We start from the raw sequence: 16437 nt of genomic DNA on the forward strand, positions 1-16437 counted from the left end.
GTAATTGGTACTACAGAAGGGGGATAAGGGCAGAGAAAAAAAGGTATAAAGGAATAGTGTAAATGAACTTAATCAAAAAAACATAATAAAAATACAAATCAATATCGAGACGCAAGGAAAATTACATAGCAGATCAAAAGAGATCCAAAGGAGAAGAGGCTCGCAAATTTTGTGTATAAAATAACACTTGCCCCCCCCTGCCCCCTGTTACGAGGCGCATATGTCGAAGCGAGGGTATGAAAAGCGAAAATTTCAATGTCCCCTTACCAACCCCTCTATCCAGAGTGTCATATTACTATTTACTCTCTATGAAAACTATGAAGCACCTGTCACTGGCCACGGCCGCGCTCGTTGCCAGCACGCAAGCGGCTCTTGTGTCTGTGAGCAACTTCGGTGATAACCCGACAGGGCTGCAGATGTCGATATACGTCCCCAACAAGTTAGCCACTAATCCAGCTGTCATACTTGCAGTATGTATAATACGTGAAAGAATTGGTTCTGTTACATACTTTGCTAACCTACACAGATGCACACCTGTGGTGGAACAGGACAGCAGTACTTGCAGATGTCTGGATATACCACACTGGCCGACGCTAAGGGATTTCTTGTTATATACCCAACGACAACGCACGATAATAATGTAAGGACACATCTAATGGCTACTGAGTTAGCTTATTTAGCGGAAATGCCTTTCTAACACTGGAAAGTGCTGGGATGTCGCCAGCAAGAAATCTCTCATGCACGAGGGCGGTGGTGACAGCCAGACTCTCGCCAACATGATCCGCTATACAATCTCAAAATACGGCGCTGATCCGGCCAAGGTCTTCGCTACCGGCTCATCGTCTGGTTGCATGATGACCAACGTCATGATGGCCGTTTATCCGGACATAATCGCAGCTGCTACCTGCTATTCGGGAGTTGCAGCAGGATGCCTCGCAGGGAGCCCAGGGTCGAGCCCGTCTACGGCAAATCCCAACTGTGCATCTGGCCGTATTGTCAAGAGTGGCGCCGAGTGGGCTGCCGAGGTTCGCGCAATGTATCCAGGATGGAATGGCAGCTACCCTCGGTTGGCCACGTGGCACGGACATGCCGACACGTTCGTGAGCTACCTAAATCTCCAGGAGCAGATCAAGGAATGGAGTACTTTGCTTGATGTGACGTACGTGAAAAACTTGACGGCGACACCGCAGGCCGGGTACACTGAAATGGTATTTGGAGACGGAACAAAGTTTGTGGCCTACTCCGCCGAGGGCGTTGGCCACACGGTGCCAGTGCACCCGCAAGAAGACCTGAAGTGGTTTGGTATCGTGTAACGATAAAGTGAGAGGGACGGGCTAACGAGTGTCATGTTTACGGCTTCGACATGCTCGTCATTGAGTACTGGTGCCACCCTTTGAAAACAATACAGGATAGTATACACAGTGTCCCAGCTTGACAATGGACGATCTGGGTTGTGTCCGGGAGCTCAATGCGTAGCCATTCGTGATATTAATGCGTTCGTTCGCAATACAGTTGCGGCGACAACGAATCTAGCCCACAAGTCAAACTTGTGGAGCTGTCGTTTTCTGGTGGTCCCTTTGGGGGATAAACTGAGACTTCCCAAGTGTTCCACGCCTGTAAGGATTCCTTACATTGGAATGCAAAAGCCAAAAAGCGAAGTCTGCCGTCATATGTCTCGAGAAAGACGGCTGTACAGAAAAGTTGGATGGAAGTCGGGCGGAGTTTCACCCAGGTTGCCCATCATGCGCGAGAGTCCGCGTAACTTGTAACGCGCTTCGATAAGCGTATGCTGATAGAACTTGGAAGCTATTTCCGCGTGGGTTTGTTTGAATGAGATTGATAGCTGCGACAAAGATATGAGGGAATTGTAATACCCTGGCAAGTCGATTGTCTGCAACGTGAGCACCAGCTAAATTGAAGCGCACCATAGAAGCTGTCGTATACGAAACTTGAATTATCTGTAAGGGACCAATCTCTGGAAACAGGCTGTCGATCTGTCAGACAAGAGTCGAGGTTGCTTGCCCTTGCAAAGCGCGACTGCGAGGGCCCGGACGAGTAGACGGTGGGGTTTGTTGATACTAGATCCTGAAGCCGGATTAGTTTTAGCAAAAGCCGCCTGCTTTCTGTCATGCGCAGAAGGGCATTGTGGCTGTTCTGCCTACCCGGTGTAAGAGGCGTTTTGTATCGAAGGAAGCCAGGGTGGAATATGGTCAACGTGCTGGTAGGCGGCATCGCGCAATAGTGACGTGTCAAGACACCACTCTGGCTCGTCGGATCCGGCGCCGAAGAAAAGCTCGACAGGGGATATGGCCTGCTTCATGACAGCAATGGTTGTGACATCAGTAAGTGACACGACCATAGAGAGCAGGATAAGCAAACTATATGCTCACATTCAACGTGCTAGTCCCGCGATGATCAAATTGCTCGGTCTTGTTTAGAGTAGCGAGAGATTTGGCTTGGCGAAGGGCTATACGGGAGACACCGCGTCGTCGGACACGGCCCTCCGAGGATGCCAGCAAGCCCGACGCCTAAACACTCCTATCCTAATCGAGGTCTTTCCCTTGCCAGTGATATTATCTTGCATAGCGTGTCTACGAGATAAGTTTGTGTTTATCGCCGTCCAGTTTAATTGGGTTCTTTCGGGAAAAGTGGTCATTACTGGCGCAAACTGCATTGGTTTTCATACAACCGGGCACTTGCTGTACTTCAAGCTCTAGCAGCTTGTCATCACCGTTCGGACCCTGTCCAAGAGAGCCTGCTACGGCCGATCTGCGCGAGGCAAAAATCGACGTATGGCCGCAGGAAATGACATCCTGTCCGTCTCTCCAGACGTTCGTAGAGCGTGTTGGTAACCGCTGTACAAAGGAAAGGCCCCTGGGCCGCAGGCTGGTCGCGCCTCACTATTGTTAGCTCTAGTACGCGCTTACAACCAAGTTTGTCCAACCACAGATATCCCTACTTAGTAGTTGGTCTGAGGGCGTGCTAGGTGCCGCCTGGGACCGGACAGACCGGTATTTCACGGCGATGATTCTAGGGCTCCTCCTATTCGTGCGGTAGCTGGGTTATCTGTGCACCGAGGACGTCGTTAATCTCAGATGTGCTTCGCAATGCTGGCAGCCCCATAAGGATTCTTCTCGAATATTGGGAGAACTTACGAGGCTGTAGGCCGCAGGACGGTGCCTGGGCATACACTGACACAGATGTTGCCTAAGGGGCCAGAGTCGTATGCCCGCCTTTTGATGGACGGAGATTTTCAACCGTTGAGTGCATCTAATGCGATGGCAAGCACATCGTGCGTAGAGACGCCCGCTGACTTTCATAACTTACAAATTCACGACGCTTGATTATTAGCCTGATGACAGGAAAGTCGTAAGCCCGCCGTGGAAAATTGACAACTGAATACGCTTGTGCTGGTGAGCAGTATGTTTTGGAACGGTCGAGGGTAGGAAAGCTGTAAGAATCAATGTGGAGTGACAGTATTACGTCGTATGTCGTATGTTGTAAAAAATGAGTCCACATATTACACCAAAACATAGGTGAGTACTCGCGCCACGTGACAGCACTTAACCCACAACCCACCCACTGCAGATATTACCTTGGCACCAATCCTCTTAGGTAGCCAAATTTCGAAGACGACCGACTTTCACTTCAACGTCCCAAGACTAGGTTTTACTCCGAAAGTGGCCTTGTGGCACAAATCGACAGTCTTCTTCGCCATGGCAGAAAACGCGTCCTTATCACCAAACCCTGAAGATGTAGCCGCCGCACAAGCGCGCCGTCGCAAAGAACGCCGCGAGGCAAAGATCAAGGCCAGTGGCTCAACGAGACTGAACAAGATTTCCGGTCTTGGCGGAGGAATACAACGGGGTGAGCACTCAAAGTCACGGCACTTGGATTTTGGAGATGAGAGGGTGGTTTCAGAGAGCTGCGAACACCACTGAATTTGCTAACATAATGGACTAGATCCTCCCCAATTAACGCCCCGGAGTGCGACTCAAACCAGCTCTCAGGAGCATGACGACCCAGACGAGGTTGACATTTCTGACCACTTCTACCAGCCTACTATCACGCCACGGCCGACCAACACCTCATCACCACATGATGCCACCGCTGCCGACGCACATCTGCGGCAGTTGCTGCTTGCGCAGCAGCAACGAGGGCAACAGCCAACGAACCCCTTTCCCTTTGGTGATGGTCCAGGTGGCGGCGGCGATTCTTTCGGGGTTGGAGGAATGGCCGGCCCGGACCTTGGTGGCAACGGCGGCGAAGGTGTTGATGGTGATCCGCTCACTGCTATGCTATCCCAGATGATGCTGTCTATGGGCGGAGCCGCAAGCGGGCCAGGTGGACAAGGCGGACCGGGTTCTGGATTCCCTGGTATGCCTGGTATGCCGGGCATGGGACCCGGCTTTCCTGGATTCCCTGCGTTTCCAGGAATGGGGCCCCCAGGCCAGCAACAGCAGGCTCTGGCAAAGCCAAGCAAGTCGGCAGCACTGTGGCGTCTTGTCCACTTTGCCGTTGCTGTTGCCCTTGGTCTCTACGTCGCACTTGCTACACCATTTACCGGTACGCGAATTGAGCGCGATGCTGCCTCTGCAGAACATGCTGTAGGATCTGTCGGAGTTGTTCACGGCCCTGCAGCCGACAATTTTGCTCTCCAGAAGCGCTACTTCTTCTACGCATTCGCCACCGCAGAGACAATCCTTTTAACGAGTCGTCTTTTCTTAGAACGAGATGCTAGTGGCGGCAGTGCGGGGAGTACCTTTGCCGGTGGCATCGTTGCTATGGCTATGGGATTTCTGCCACCTGCCATCAAGCGTAATGTGGAGATTGCTATGCGGTATTGGCAGATATTTGGTACCGTGCGATCTGATCTGTTGGTGTGCGTGTTTGTCTTGGGTGTCTGCTCATGGCTACGGTCGTAAATGGCAGAGCTTGTGCCGTTGTAGACAAGTCAAAAAACGAGAGAAAAAATAAGAAAATGAAAAGAAACCGAACAGCGTTTTATTACTTTATACAATACTGTGCAAGTTTTCCATATCCATTTGCCTAATCAGCCATTCGGCCTAGACTTGATGCATCACGATGCCTTGAAAACCTCAGGACCTGACCGTCACGTTACCATCTATTCTAGAACTGTGCGTGTATCTTGGTAGGGATACATTAAGAACAACGCCGAATAAAATATAAAAGATGAGAGAAAACCATGCAAGAATAAAACGTCCATAAAGAAGACGCAAAAGAAAGAAACGGAAGAAACAAAGGACTGAAATATGGGAAATTGGGGAGCCGAAGGGCAACATGCATGAACTTACGGCATGAGAACGGTCTTGAGGACCCCGCCCATGACGCCGCGCACACGTTTGGGGTTTTCTTGGATGGCCGTGAAGACAACGGCAGTGCTTGCTGCAAACACCAATGTTTCGCGCCACTGCTTGTCCAGGGGATAGCGTCGGGGCAACATAGTAGCTAAGGCGCGTGGTACCACAAAGAGACCGATGTCCTTGCGTCGACTGGCACGCTCAATCAAAATGCTCCAGCCACATAGGCCACAACCCACTGCAGTGCAGAGGCCGGAGTCAATGGTCTGGCGAGCCGCGACAGACGTGCCGAGAATGAGTGGTCCGATGCGAGTACGGGCCAAGCAGACCCCGTAGAAGAAGAGCGTGATAAATGTTCCAAGAAAGGCTGATGAGCGTATGGCTGACAGAATGGCTTTTAAGACACCGCGAGGATTCCTGTTTGGCTTGCGAAGGACGAGCAGCAAACTCAGTGGTAGATATGTGGCCATGGACCAACGCCACGACCGCCACATGCGCATCAATGCGTGATACTCACACGATGGACCGCAATCCATGTGGACCATGGTGCAAGGAAAAGGTACGGTTACTGCCGGATCGCCCCAGGAGAGCGGCCAACCGTAGTCCTGCGACATGCCTTCAAGAACACGAGCATCGGGCCCCAAATCCTTACCATACTGCAGTTGGTTGTTACGGCAGAGGCGGAGAGCGTTAATGAGGCGAGCATCGACAGCAGCAGCGGATGTGATCCACTTGTTGTACGCATGTGGTAGCCTTGACGGAGCATAGAACCATGCCCACATAACCAGCCCAGACGACATGGAGAAAATGGCTGGATCGATAAGGCGGCCAATCAAAACCTCCAGACTCGACCATGACCCTGCGGCAACTCGCCGAGCCTTGTGGCGTGCCCATAGTTCCCCCACAATGACATCGACCGCGCGCGTGACAGCGAAGAGCGTCAGATCAAGGGTGCGACCTGCATATGGTATGGTAACGTTGGTAAATTGGGTGGCCGGCGTGGCAGCACCGGCGATAGCCGTTGTCTTGGTGCCATCGGCTTTGTCTGATTGAGTTGTAGAATTGACATCGGAATTAACAACAACAGTTCTCGCGAATCCTGGCGTTTGCCCCAGTTGTAGGAGACGTAGCCCGCCATAGGCAGCCACAAACGAGGCAAGCCAACGAGAGAGCCGTGCGCGCGCGACAATGGAGAGACCCGGTGCATACCGTGCCAGCAATTTACAAAAAGGGACCTGTAGGGCCCGAGTTAGCATGTGCATCAAGCCAGATAGAGTCTGTTTACGGGAAAGAGTTGAAACTCAACGGGGCTAGAGAAAGCAGAGCTGTGGTGTACCTCGAGAAGTGTGCTGCCGCCAACAAGTGTGGCACAAAATGTCGGGAAGCGCCGCCATTCTAGCCCAGCACCTAGAATATGCCGCACCGTGTCACGCAGATATGCAAAAGACGCCTTTTCAGACTGAACAGGGGGGAGACCCCGACGCCGGCGGCGGTGCGCGGTGAAGTATGTAAGGAATACGGTGAGAAGACGCGGGGCGACACTAGATGCATAGCCAAGTAGATAGGCCCTCACGAGCGGACGAAGCTGAGGCGGGATGATTGCGTCTAGGCCTGCTCTGGAGCGGCCATGCTGCGGGACTGATGCTGCGTTGGACCATGCTGGAGGATCAAGTATTCGCGGCCCTTGCGGTGACCGGTAGGCCGCAAAGGGTGCGGCCGGATGGGCCGTTAGAGACATGTTTCCCGTATCGTGGGAGGAGGGTGAGGGTGAAGCAAAAAGGGGAAAGAAAGTCTGTAGCAGTTAGTTTCGTAAACAGCGCCAATTTTTTTAAAATAAATAAATAAAATAAAACAACCCCAAAGATGCGAGAAACCACAGTTCGGACTAGAGTAGCATCGAGGGACGGTCGGTACTGGGTCTGACCCCGTACGGGCCATGCTCACATGTACCCAGTGCTGCCATCCACCATTTCGCCGCCCCTTTTCCGCAGGTTGATATACGGCGCTCTCGGGGCCGACTCGATGTACCAAGGAAGGCCAGGGCAGGCGAGGAAGGGACCTGACGCGTTCACGAGCAAACTGTGGCGTCAAGTGCGCACACGCAAAATGTACGTGTATGCGTGCAACTCACATTGAAGTTCACAGGGAAGTGCCACGGCCGCAATAGCAATTGTGGCAGCAAAACACGCCGTGACCTGGGACAGCGTTCGAAGCGGCCTCAATGCCGGATAGCGTAATACCCGTCGCAGTTCGTTTGCCGTATGAGTGTGGTCTGCGGTTGTGGTCCGTGTTCATGATGCTCGTCGAGGACGGGGTCGTCTTACCGTCACGGCTGGCACGTGAAAGAAAGCGCCAGTTCCACCATTTGGGGGCACTAGCTGCGTCGCGTCTACGACGTAGGCTTGGGGGCGGGTTCTAATAAGCAGGTTGTGGTGTTTCGGGACTTAACGGCGGGCAGCGGCTTGACAAGGAGCGCTCCTGTCGTTGTCTACGGGAGAAGTGGATCGCGCTTCGTCGTTTGAAAAAGTTACTCCGAACAAAGGAGGAGTCCCTCCTGCGGCACAATTTATGAACTCCCAACGTATGTAGGAGCACGGAGTAATTAGGAGCTGTGGTCACAACCCATGTCAGCATTGAAGCGCGTCGACGAATTGGAACTCTTTCTGTCTTCTAGTACATGCAAATAAAATGGGACCAAAGTAGCTCATACTTCCGCAGCTGAAGAAACAGTCGCATTTGACGGGTATTATTACACACAGACGCCATTCCCGAATTCGGCAAGCGTCGGCTCGGCGGTTGTCTCTTCTCGGTGGCATGTGAAAACGGGGAACATTAGAGCCAGCGAGGGGCTCTGCAAAACAGTGCTTGAATTCGCCACGTACGCCAGAGCCAACCCGTCTGTTTTAATCTGTTGGATATTTTATGAACCAAAAAAAGACAAAAACATATGTCTTGGGGAGCTGTGCGACCACCGTGCCTGGAGAACAACGCGTACCCGGTGTATTATTTATATGAATCGGTGTCCGGGGACATGGACACAGAAGGGAGGCGAGCCGAAAGCATGTGAAGCCCGTTGACAACGGCCGCTGAGGCCACGCTCCTCTTCAAGTGTGCGAGGTAATGCCGCCGCCTTTCATGCATGCTTTGGCGTGGGGAGGGAAGCGGGATGAAAGGTGTCGTCTCCCCAAGTGGCTTTTGTGCCCTAACCGGTCCATGCCCCATTAGCAGAGGATCTGTTGCTTCCCCGCAATATCCACAGATGACAGTAGGCCTCTTGAAGAAACGTCCTACGAACCGCCTTACCAAGACATGTCTGCTAAAATACTTCGGATGAGATGGACGAGCTCTTACAATTCGTACATCAAGTGTTGCGTTGGCTTTCCAGACACTCATACCGTCCTCGACGTGCCTCCTTACCTTTCTCTTGCACCCTCGACCGAGGGACCGTCCTTGTCGTCTTTCTCCTTCGATTCTCTTGTTGCCGATCCCAGGTTGTTGCTCGACAAGACTTTGCCCCTGCCAGCTTGGCCTGTCCGTGCATCAACCCCTGTGTGCTGCAACATTAGCTGATATTGCCCTTGCCTGGTCCTCCTGGACTCGTCCGTTCGTCATCCTTGCCGCCCTTTCGCTGTCGTGTGCTTTTTGGAGTGCTTTCCGTTTCTTTTTCTTGATCTGGCGCTGACCGTCCCTGTACGGGAATCCGTGCCTTAGCGAGTATGGTGCGGAGAACGCCAGATCTTTAATGCGCCTTTGCCTTTTCGTTCCCCAGGCGCACTTAACTCTCTGCCATCGCCCCGCCCTCCCTTCCCGCACGATCTGCAGTCCAGTCTGGGCTTGCGAACCGCCTGCCGCCTTCCTTCACTCTCCTCCCCGTCCTTCTCCGTACTTCTTCGTTCATTACACGGTGTCTCTCTACGAAGCTAATAGACAAAAGTACCTGCGATAGCAACGAGAATATCGTCGTGTTTCTTATCGGCTGGCTGGCTGGCCTTTGTCCACTTCAAGTCCGGGGCTGCGTTTAGCACGTCTTTGTCTGGGCTGTTTTACTTTAGGGTCCTTTTCAAACATACCGCGTCAGCGCGTGTTGGTTCCCCATGAAGTGCTCCATATTATTCTTAGGCCCTGCGGACGAGGCTAGCCCGAAGCGTGCTAGACTGCGAAGCGCTTCCTTCCCTGGTTGGAAACGGCCTTACGACCACTGCTGGCTGCCCGCCCACAGTTCCGTGCCGTCAGCCCACTTGCCCCCGTTTTCTCCATTTCCCAGTGCCTTCCCCAAAGCAAAAAAAATGCAAGACTTGTCGTAATTACCAACTAATTTGGCCGTATTACAACACATTAGTGGTGCTTGCCTGCTCAGGTCTCTGTACACAGTATGTGCCTCTCCGTATGTTATTAGACGGCCCCCCATTCGCTTGCCGCGCCCTCTCCACACCCGCAAAACCCGCACGACAAAGCAAGTCTGGCCTTCGTCCCCATCTTTTCGTTCTTGCCCACCTCCCGTTCACCTTTCACATGCGCACAATTTTCCTCGCCCCGCGACAGCGTTTGCACTTCACGTTTCCTCACCGTCCAACTCTCGTGGCTCGACTCTCGCTATCAATACCAACTTATACTTCTGGTAGTTCTTTGAATACCATCGCCATCTTTTGTCCCCGAGACGACGTTATCCTTCTTCCAGCTCGCAGCCCGTCCGCCCCAATCGCCCATGCCCCCATTCTAAATTACGGTATCCATTTGGTCAAAAAGACGAACCACCACCTGCGCGAGTTCACGACCTCTCTAAATCAACGACGATACGCACCGGCTTCAGACAACGCAAGCGACATATCATCGGGCTGGTTCTTTGACGGGATTGGTTTTGGATATTTCATAGCGCCGTTTGCTGTTGCCTCTGCGCCCGACACTCGACAAACATATACCGACGACTGCCAGATTCTCTTGACTGTGCACTGAGCATTTCTTCGCAGACGCTGCATCCTCCCTGCGACGTAACCTGCACTATTCGCGCCGCATCATCTGCGACACACAATTTCAACGCCGTTGTCCAACGACCCGGGGATTTCTGCCATAGCATTACCGTCCTGGCCTCTGCGTTGTACGGCCCTGCCGGACAGTTCAGCCCTCAGTCACGGCCGAGACTGCGTGGGCTGCCAGGATAACACAAATTTCACTCCTATCGTTTCTACATACGCTGTAGGTCACATCACCCTGGTTCCAATCGCGCCTGTTGTCCTGTCACTATTGCTAATCCGGGGCACAATCGCCGCTGTTTCACCTTCTAGCCGCCTCAGTCTTGAGAGACGTCAAACCCATGCTTAGCATACAGCAACCTCCCCAAGCCATGGCCTCCGGGCGGCATATAGACTCAGAGTCGCCTATGTTTTTTGGGTGTAGGTCACCTTTTGTTTTGTACCCTCATTGCCTTGTCATCTTACATACGCTCATCTGACACTCATCTGACACCTACAGACTCCATTGGCGACGACTTTCCTTTCCTCCAGAACGCCCCCGAACCAGCACCCGGCGCCCCGCTCCTCTCTGACACCGAGCAAAATGACCTCAATAATTGGTTCGAGAATATGAAGTCCGACGACCGCATAAACGACAACGTCACAGGCAATGCCATTCACTCAGAAAACTGGATTGACATCCCCCAATTCGTAGGATCGTCTTCGTCGTTTGGCCAACCCCAGGACCTTCAGCACGCGTCTCTGGGCAACCATGTCTTGCCCCAAGATGTTTACGACAACCTACCCATGTTTGGGTCTGGACCTGGGCAAATGTCTTCTTCGCGCCTGGCGCCTCACCAAGCGGCGATGGCATCCGCTTCTCGATCCAACTCTTCGCCCGCCCTCCCTCTTCATATTGCTTCCGGCTCAGGGCAGTCGTTTGTGCTACCGGGGGCAAACGTTGGTGTCGACCAGTCTCCATCCGATGATGTCGTTGCAGCTGCCAATACACTCTTACTGAATGGGCAACACGGCACACGCCATTCTAGCTTTAACTACGGCCAGCGCCTCCATATGTCCCAACCGCACCAGAGTATCAGCGACTTTGCGCTAGCACCGGACTCGTCGCAATCGATTGCAACATCTGCCGCATCACCATCGGCATTGCTACCGCCCGTTGGCCACATTGGTGGCTCACAACTTGGTGCGGGGCGCCTGTCAACCTCCCCAAGAGCACCAACCCGCGCGGGCAGTGACCTAGGCTCTTTGCAAACTTCCAGTCTGATCTTATCGGCCGACGGAACTGCCGGTCAACAAGTGGCCCTCTCACCCATGGCGCCAACAGTGCACCGGCAAGGGCTGCTATGGGGCACAGATCAAAGTTTTGCACAGAAACAATTTACACCTCGGTCTGACAAGGAGACGACTGAGGCCTTAATGAGCGTTCATTTCAAGTCCATGGAGTGCTTGGAGCCAAACCACAGTACAGGCGCAACTCGGCCGTCGTCTCCCACGTATGAATCTTCATTTACAGCATTGAATTTAAAGACACGAACAGCATCATCTTTGGGTGACGTCGATGCAAACGGACAACTTGCGATGGCACCGCCACGTAAGCGACGGAAGGGAAAAGGCACAAATGGTGATGAGGCCGATCAGGACATCGACGACAAGAGTACGCTATCGGCCAACGGTGTTGCAGGGGAAGGTGAGGGTGACTCTGCGGGTTTTGGCGCCGGGTTTACGAAGAACGGAAAACTGCGAAAACGGAAAGCAAAGACTGCTACAAACGGCCATCCTCCATCCCAAGCTTCTGCATCCCCGCCAAACTTGCTCCCGGCTGCCGCCGATCCAACATCTGTGGACGACTCTGGCGCCAATGCCGGTGGCGCGGGCTCTACACCAAGCAAGCGCCGACGATCAGCTGCCCCCACCAAACCACCTCGCGAGAACTTGACCGAGGAACAGAAGCGCGAAAACCATATCAAGAGCGAACAGAAGCGCCGTACCCTCATCAAGACTGGCTTTGAAGATTTGTGCATTCTTGTGCCGGGACTGCAGGGCGGTAACTTGAGCAAGAGTCTTGTTTTGACAACGGCTGCCGGTTGGTTATCGGATCTCCTGGAGGGAAATAAAAGGCTGGAACACCAGCTCCGTTCCATGCCAAACACTGCCTTTGCAAGATAAAACGCATAGTTGGTTGACAGGAAAACCGGCTACTGGCTTCATATCTCTTGCCTTTTTCTTTTCTCCCATTTTGGCTCTTTCTTACTTTTTTTGGCTATTCCGTTTAACTTAATGATCTTTATGGCAAGGGAAAATGGAGACAAGGATTTTATGGATCGGTGAACTGTTGCAGGTGTTTGAGGTACCAATTCTGTATAGTATAAATATGGTCAGATGGGCTTGTGCTCGATGTGGAAATTTACATTATTATTTTTCGCTTCTTGCTTTAGTGGTTCTTTACACTCTTTATCTGACTAGGTTCTTTGAAGTAGAGGGTGGCTGTAAAGGCACCATCGCTCTTCAGCTTCCTAAAATGTGGTACCGAGCATGTGCTGCCTGAGCAAATAAGGGCAGAAAACGGCCACATTTCTCGCATCTCTCAAAAGTGCTCTCCCCAGCATCTTCTTCTACACCCCAGCCATCGTCATCTCCATCATTAGCGTCTCCTTCGCTACTATTGTCACCAGCAGTGATGCGGTCGTCGTTGTACTCGAATCGAGGGCCATCGTGGTTTCCTAGGCTATTATCAAGACTATCACCATTGTTTGAGCCGTTATGTTGCCGCTTGAACATTGCTGCAATATCGCCTCCGCGACCAGCGACTGGGGTCATATTGGTGACGCAAACATTCAATAAGCTAACGGTCCAGGCCGCGCTACTATGTCCGGAGGTAGACTCGGAACTGGTCCGTTTTCCCATCTGAACTGATGCGGCCAGCTTTCGAAACATGGGAACTAGGTTCCCCGCTACTAGGCGGTCCACGATGTGCTTGGGCGTTGAAGTGAGACTGAGCATGAATCCGGGCAGCGGTTGGCTATGGCTCATTCGCGTAAAATAATTGCCTGGCTCTTTGTTGTCACTCGATTGTGGCACCTGGGGTCGTAGCGTTAAGCGTAATGTTCGTGGCCGAACCAACCAGGATGAGTGAGGGCTACGGATACCATCAGCCATGCTATATGTGACATTTTGTGTGCCTCTCGAGCTGACTTCACCTGCCGGCGCGGGCTCGAGAAGATCCACATACATGCGCCGTAGCAGTGATGTGGCCAGCTTGTGAAGCTCACTGGCAACGGCTGTGGCAGCATCCGGCCGCAGTGCCCCCTGGCGGGGACCAGTGTAGGTGTCTTCGATGCTGATCTGACTGGGCAAATCGCGACCGCCTCGGACGGGAGCCTCATCAACGCCATGTAAAAGTTGCCATACGCGCAACCCCGTAGGAATGTTACCGGTTGAGGCCAATGGTGTGCTCGCAGTGCTGTGGCGATGCTCTTTGCTGTTGCTACCCAAGATGGAATCGAGAAGGCGAGGGGACATGCCGGGGGACGTTCGGATATCCATAACGGTTACCACAGGAGAGTCATCATCATCTGTGGCGTCTTCTCCTCCCCGCCGTCGTTCGTCGCCGTCTTCTCCTAGATGGGCCTTTAGGTCCGTCTCTCCTTTATGTACGTCTTGTCGGGTAGAGAGGAAATAGCTGCTGAGTAGACTGCTCGTCTTGAAACCAATACCAGGCACGCTGCGCAGCGGAAGTGGATCCATGAACTGCCATACCACGGTATTCGCCTCCACATCCGTGTTGGCACTGGTATCGACACTGGCTTCCACATCACCGGTCCATCCAGCACTTAATAGGGTCGTTTGGTTTTCCGGTTTGTTTACTTTCCCCGCGAGTTTGCTTAATAGCTTGCTGGTGGCAATGCCGGCTGACGCTGTGTAGCCGGCATCGTGCTCGAGGCGATGGCGCAAATGCGCAGCAAGGTGCGAGCCCAAAAGCAACCGCATGCGTGTATTAGGACGGAGGTCCATCTTCGCATAACCTTCCTTTGACGGCGCGACGTGAGTTTTCAGATCTTTGTCCTCGTCTCCGACGATACAGCCAGCAAACGAGCCGGTATCAAATATGAATCCTCGAGGTCCGTCGGCGCCATCGGACATGACAAACAAGTCATTTCGTGGACGAAATTTGTCAGGATGAGCCAGGATACGTTCGAGGTTCGCATCCACGAGAGCAGTGGCATCCACAAACATTTCATCCAGACCTAGCCGCTCCACGGGGGACGTGGGGCCAACGGCATCCCTCACCAGTCGGTACAATTGTTTAGACACGTCGCGAAACGGCGACAAATCCTCACCATCGACGAGAACAATGTCCGGGCAGATGCGGCGAGCTTCGGCAATGCGCATGAGCTTCTTCACGCCGCGCCGTCGGGCTTCGTAGTTTGCTGTTGCTAGAATACTTTTCTGCGTGACGCCGACGCACCGGCCGATCAGAGCACCGCTGGGCGCGCGATTCTGCACAACCTGCGCATAGAAGCAGTCATAGTCAAAGTGCAAAATGACGCGGCCGTCGTTGCGGCGAGGCGGAGCCTGAAGAGCGTTTGTGGGGGCCAGGCAGGGCCACTTCGAATTGGCATCCGTCATATCGTGAAGACGATCGGCCAAAATGGCGGTCCACCGGGGCCAGCCGAAAGTCGGTAATTGTTCACCTCGAAACGACACCGCAGTGAAGACTGTGTGGGTCTTTCCATAGTTTGTAGCCGCAGAGTCAGCCCAGTCGTCTACCAGCCAGTTGATGTTGTTTGGGATGGGACGGTAGAGAACAAGCAAAGGACGTACACACAAAATGATGGGGTTGGCAAAGGCAGGGCCGAGTCAGCGAGTGTAATTACGATGTATGCAATACATGCACATGGATTTGGCAACAAGCAAGGCCGCTTACAATTGGCTGGTGCGACTGCAGGGGCAAGGGGACACTAAGTGGGTGCGACATGCAACCTTAAGTGACCAGTGGGGTTGGGGGAAAGAGCGACCCAATACGACGTAATCCGGCGACTGTAGCCATTCACTCCATTCCACGCGAATCCTTTGCCGCCACGGCGCTTCTCGCGCTGCAGGCGCACGCGGATTGGCTAGACCGAACGATAGGTGATGTGACGAGAAGCGATACAACGAATGGAGTGTGACGAGAGCAACGCCATGCTCCGCTCCGATCCTTCTGGCTGTGCCTCATGTGCTTTCAGACGGCGGTTAATGTTTTAGTGTCGAAAGCGACCCATCGGATTGGACTGAGAATCGATGTCAAAACACAGAAGACATAGAGGAGAGGCGAAAGGTGTGGACGGTCGCCGAAAGGCCGCAGCTCTTGAGACAGAATCGCCATTTTGATTTGTGCCCAAACATGGGTGCTGGGAAAGGGGCGGGGTCGACAAAAATCCCGAGAACCAGTCGAAAGGAACTCTCCCAAGCCGAAGCCACAGGAACAAAACTCACACCGCAGTCGTCTGAGAGCTGGGACGAGGGAGCAAGATACAAACTCGATGGGTGATCACAACATGTGCCTGTAAGATGGATCCAGCATGCGGCAACAAGGACTTTGTGGCAAAGGGTCGAGGGCGTGAGAGGCAGCTTAGGCCGGGGGGGAATCAATAAGCAAGCAGAGAGACTCAACCCAAATCAACCCAGAAGGAACAAAACAAAAACCTTGCTGCATCCATGCCAAGCAGCCGCTGCGACGTCCGACGTACGGTGTCATGGAACGCGAATTTAGACGCTGGCGTTTGAGTGGCTAGCTTAGTGCGTCGTATCTGTCGCCCTTGTTGGCTCAAATGTCATCCTGGTGGCCCCAGCTCACCCCAAAATGCCCCAAGAAACACAAGGCCCCCATGTATCCAGTGCCCATTTGGTGTGCAAGGACGGGCAAAAGTGATAAGAGGAAGGGACGGAAAAGGAAGACGAAAATCAGACAGGACGGGGCAGCGTGCAAGGGTTGGGCGCTTCTAGACCTTGGGTGGCATGACCAGCATTCCCTCTTCAAAATACGATGTATGGAGTGTCGTGTGTTTCGAACGAGGTATTTTGATTTTGATGACATGCAGGCCCTGTGATGGAAAATGTGGACAGAATCGGAGGACAACAAATTACAAAGGAGGCCGTGCTTCTGA

At 53.0% G+C, this 16437-nt stretch overlaps 6 protein-coding genes across 6 annotated transcripts; 4 read left to right on the plus strand and 2 right to left on the minus strand.

Annotated features, from left to right (window-relative positions):
• Positions 1 to 317: 317 nt before the first annotated feature.
• SPBR_04348 (Feruloyl esterase B) lies at positions 318 to 1313 on the plus strand (the record flags this gene model as incomplete). The annotated part of the gene is made up of 2 exons (XM_040762631.1): positions 318 to 380; positions 708 to 1313. The coding sequence occupies 2 exons, from the start codon at positions 318 to 320 to the stop codon at positions 1311 to 1313; spliced, it is 669 nt and encodes a 222-aa protein (XP_040621497.1).
• A 2403-nt stretch (positions 1314 to 3716) lies between these two features.
• Positions 3717 to 4925, plus strand: SPBR_04292 (uncharacterized protein; the record flags this gene model as incomplete). Its single annotated transcript, XM_040762575.1, has 2 exons — positions 3717 to 3911; positions 4059 to 4925. The coding sequence occupies 2 exons, from the start codon at positions 3717 to 3719 to the stop codon at positions 4923 to 4925; spliced, it is 1062 nt and encodes a 353-aa protein (XP_040621498.1).
• A 386-nt stretch (positions 4926 to 5311) lies between these two features.
• On the minus strand, positions 5312 to 7059 carry SPBR_04176 (uncharacterized protein; the record flags this gene model as incomplete). Its single annotated transcript, XM_040762459.1, has 3 exons — positions 5312 to 6366; positions 6448 to 6556; positions 6607 to 7059. 3 exons carry the CDS (start codon positions 7057 to 7059, stop codon positions 5312 to 5314), a joined length of 1617 nt encoding a protein of 538 aa, XP_040621499.1.
• A 3603-nt stretch (positions 7060 to 10662) lies between these two features.
• SPBR_09174 (uncharacterized protein) lies at positions 10663 to 11526 on the plus strand (the record flags this gene model as incomplete). Its single annotated transcript, XM_040767300.1, has 3 exons — positions 10663 to 10711; positions 10791 to 11079; positions 11385 to 11526. The coding sequence occupies 3 exons, from the start codon at positions 10663 to 10665 to the stop codon at positions 11524 to 11526; spliced, it is 480 nt and encodes a 159-aa protein (XP_040621500.1).
• A 343-nt stretch (positions 11527 to 11869) lies between these two features.
• SPBR_04473 (uncharacterized protein) lies at positions 11870 to 12457 on the plus strand (the record flags this gene model as incomplete). Its single annotated transcript, XM_040762756.1, has 1 exon — positions 11870 to 12457. The coding sequence occupies one exon, from the start codon at positions 11870 to 11872 to the stop codon at positions 12455 to 12457; it is 588 nt and encodes a 195-aa protein (XP_040621501.1).
• An 895-nt stretch (positions 12458 to 13352) lies between these two features.
• Positions 13353 to 14917, minus strand: SPBR_04214 (uncharacterized protein; the record flags this gene model as incomplete). Its single annotated transcript, XM_040762497.1, has 2 exons — positions 13353 to 13427; positions 13484 to 14917. The coding sequence occupies 2 exons, from the start codon at positions 14915 to 14917 to the stop codon at positions 13353 to 13355; spliced, it is 1509 nt and encodes a 502-aa protein (XP_040621502.1).
• Between the last annotated feature and the right edge of the window lie 1520 nt (positions 14918 to 16437).

The sequence above is a fragment of the Sporothrix brasiliensis genome (genome assembly GCF_000820605.1).
Source record: "Sporothrix brasiliensis 5110 chromosome Unknown Cont16, whole genome shotgun sequence".
Classification (NCBI taxonomy): Eukaryota; Fungi; Ascomycota; class Sordariomycetes; order Ophiostomatales; family Ophiostomataceae; genus Sporothrix; species Sporothrix brasiliensis.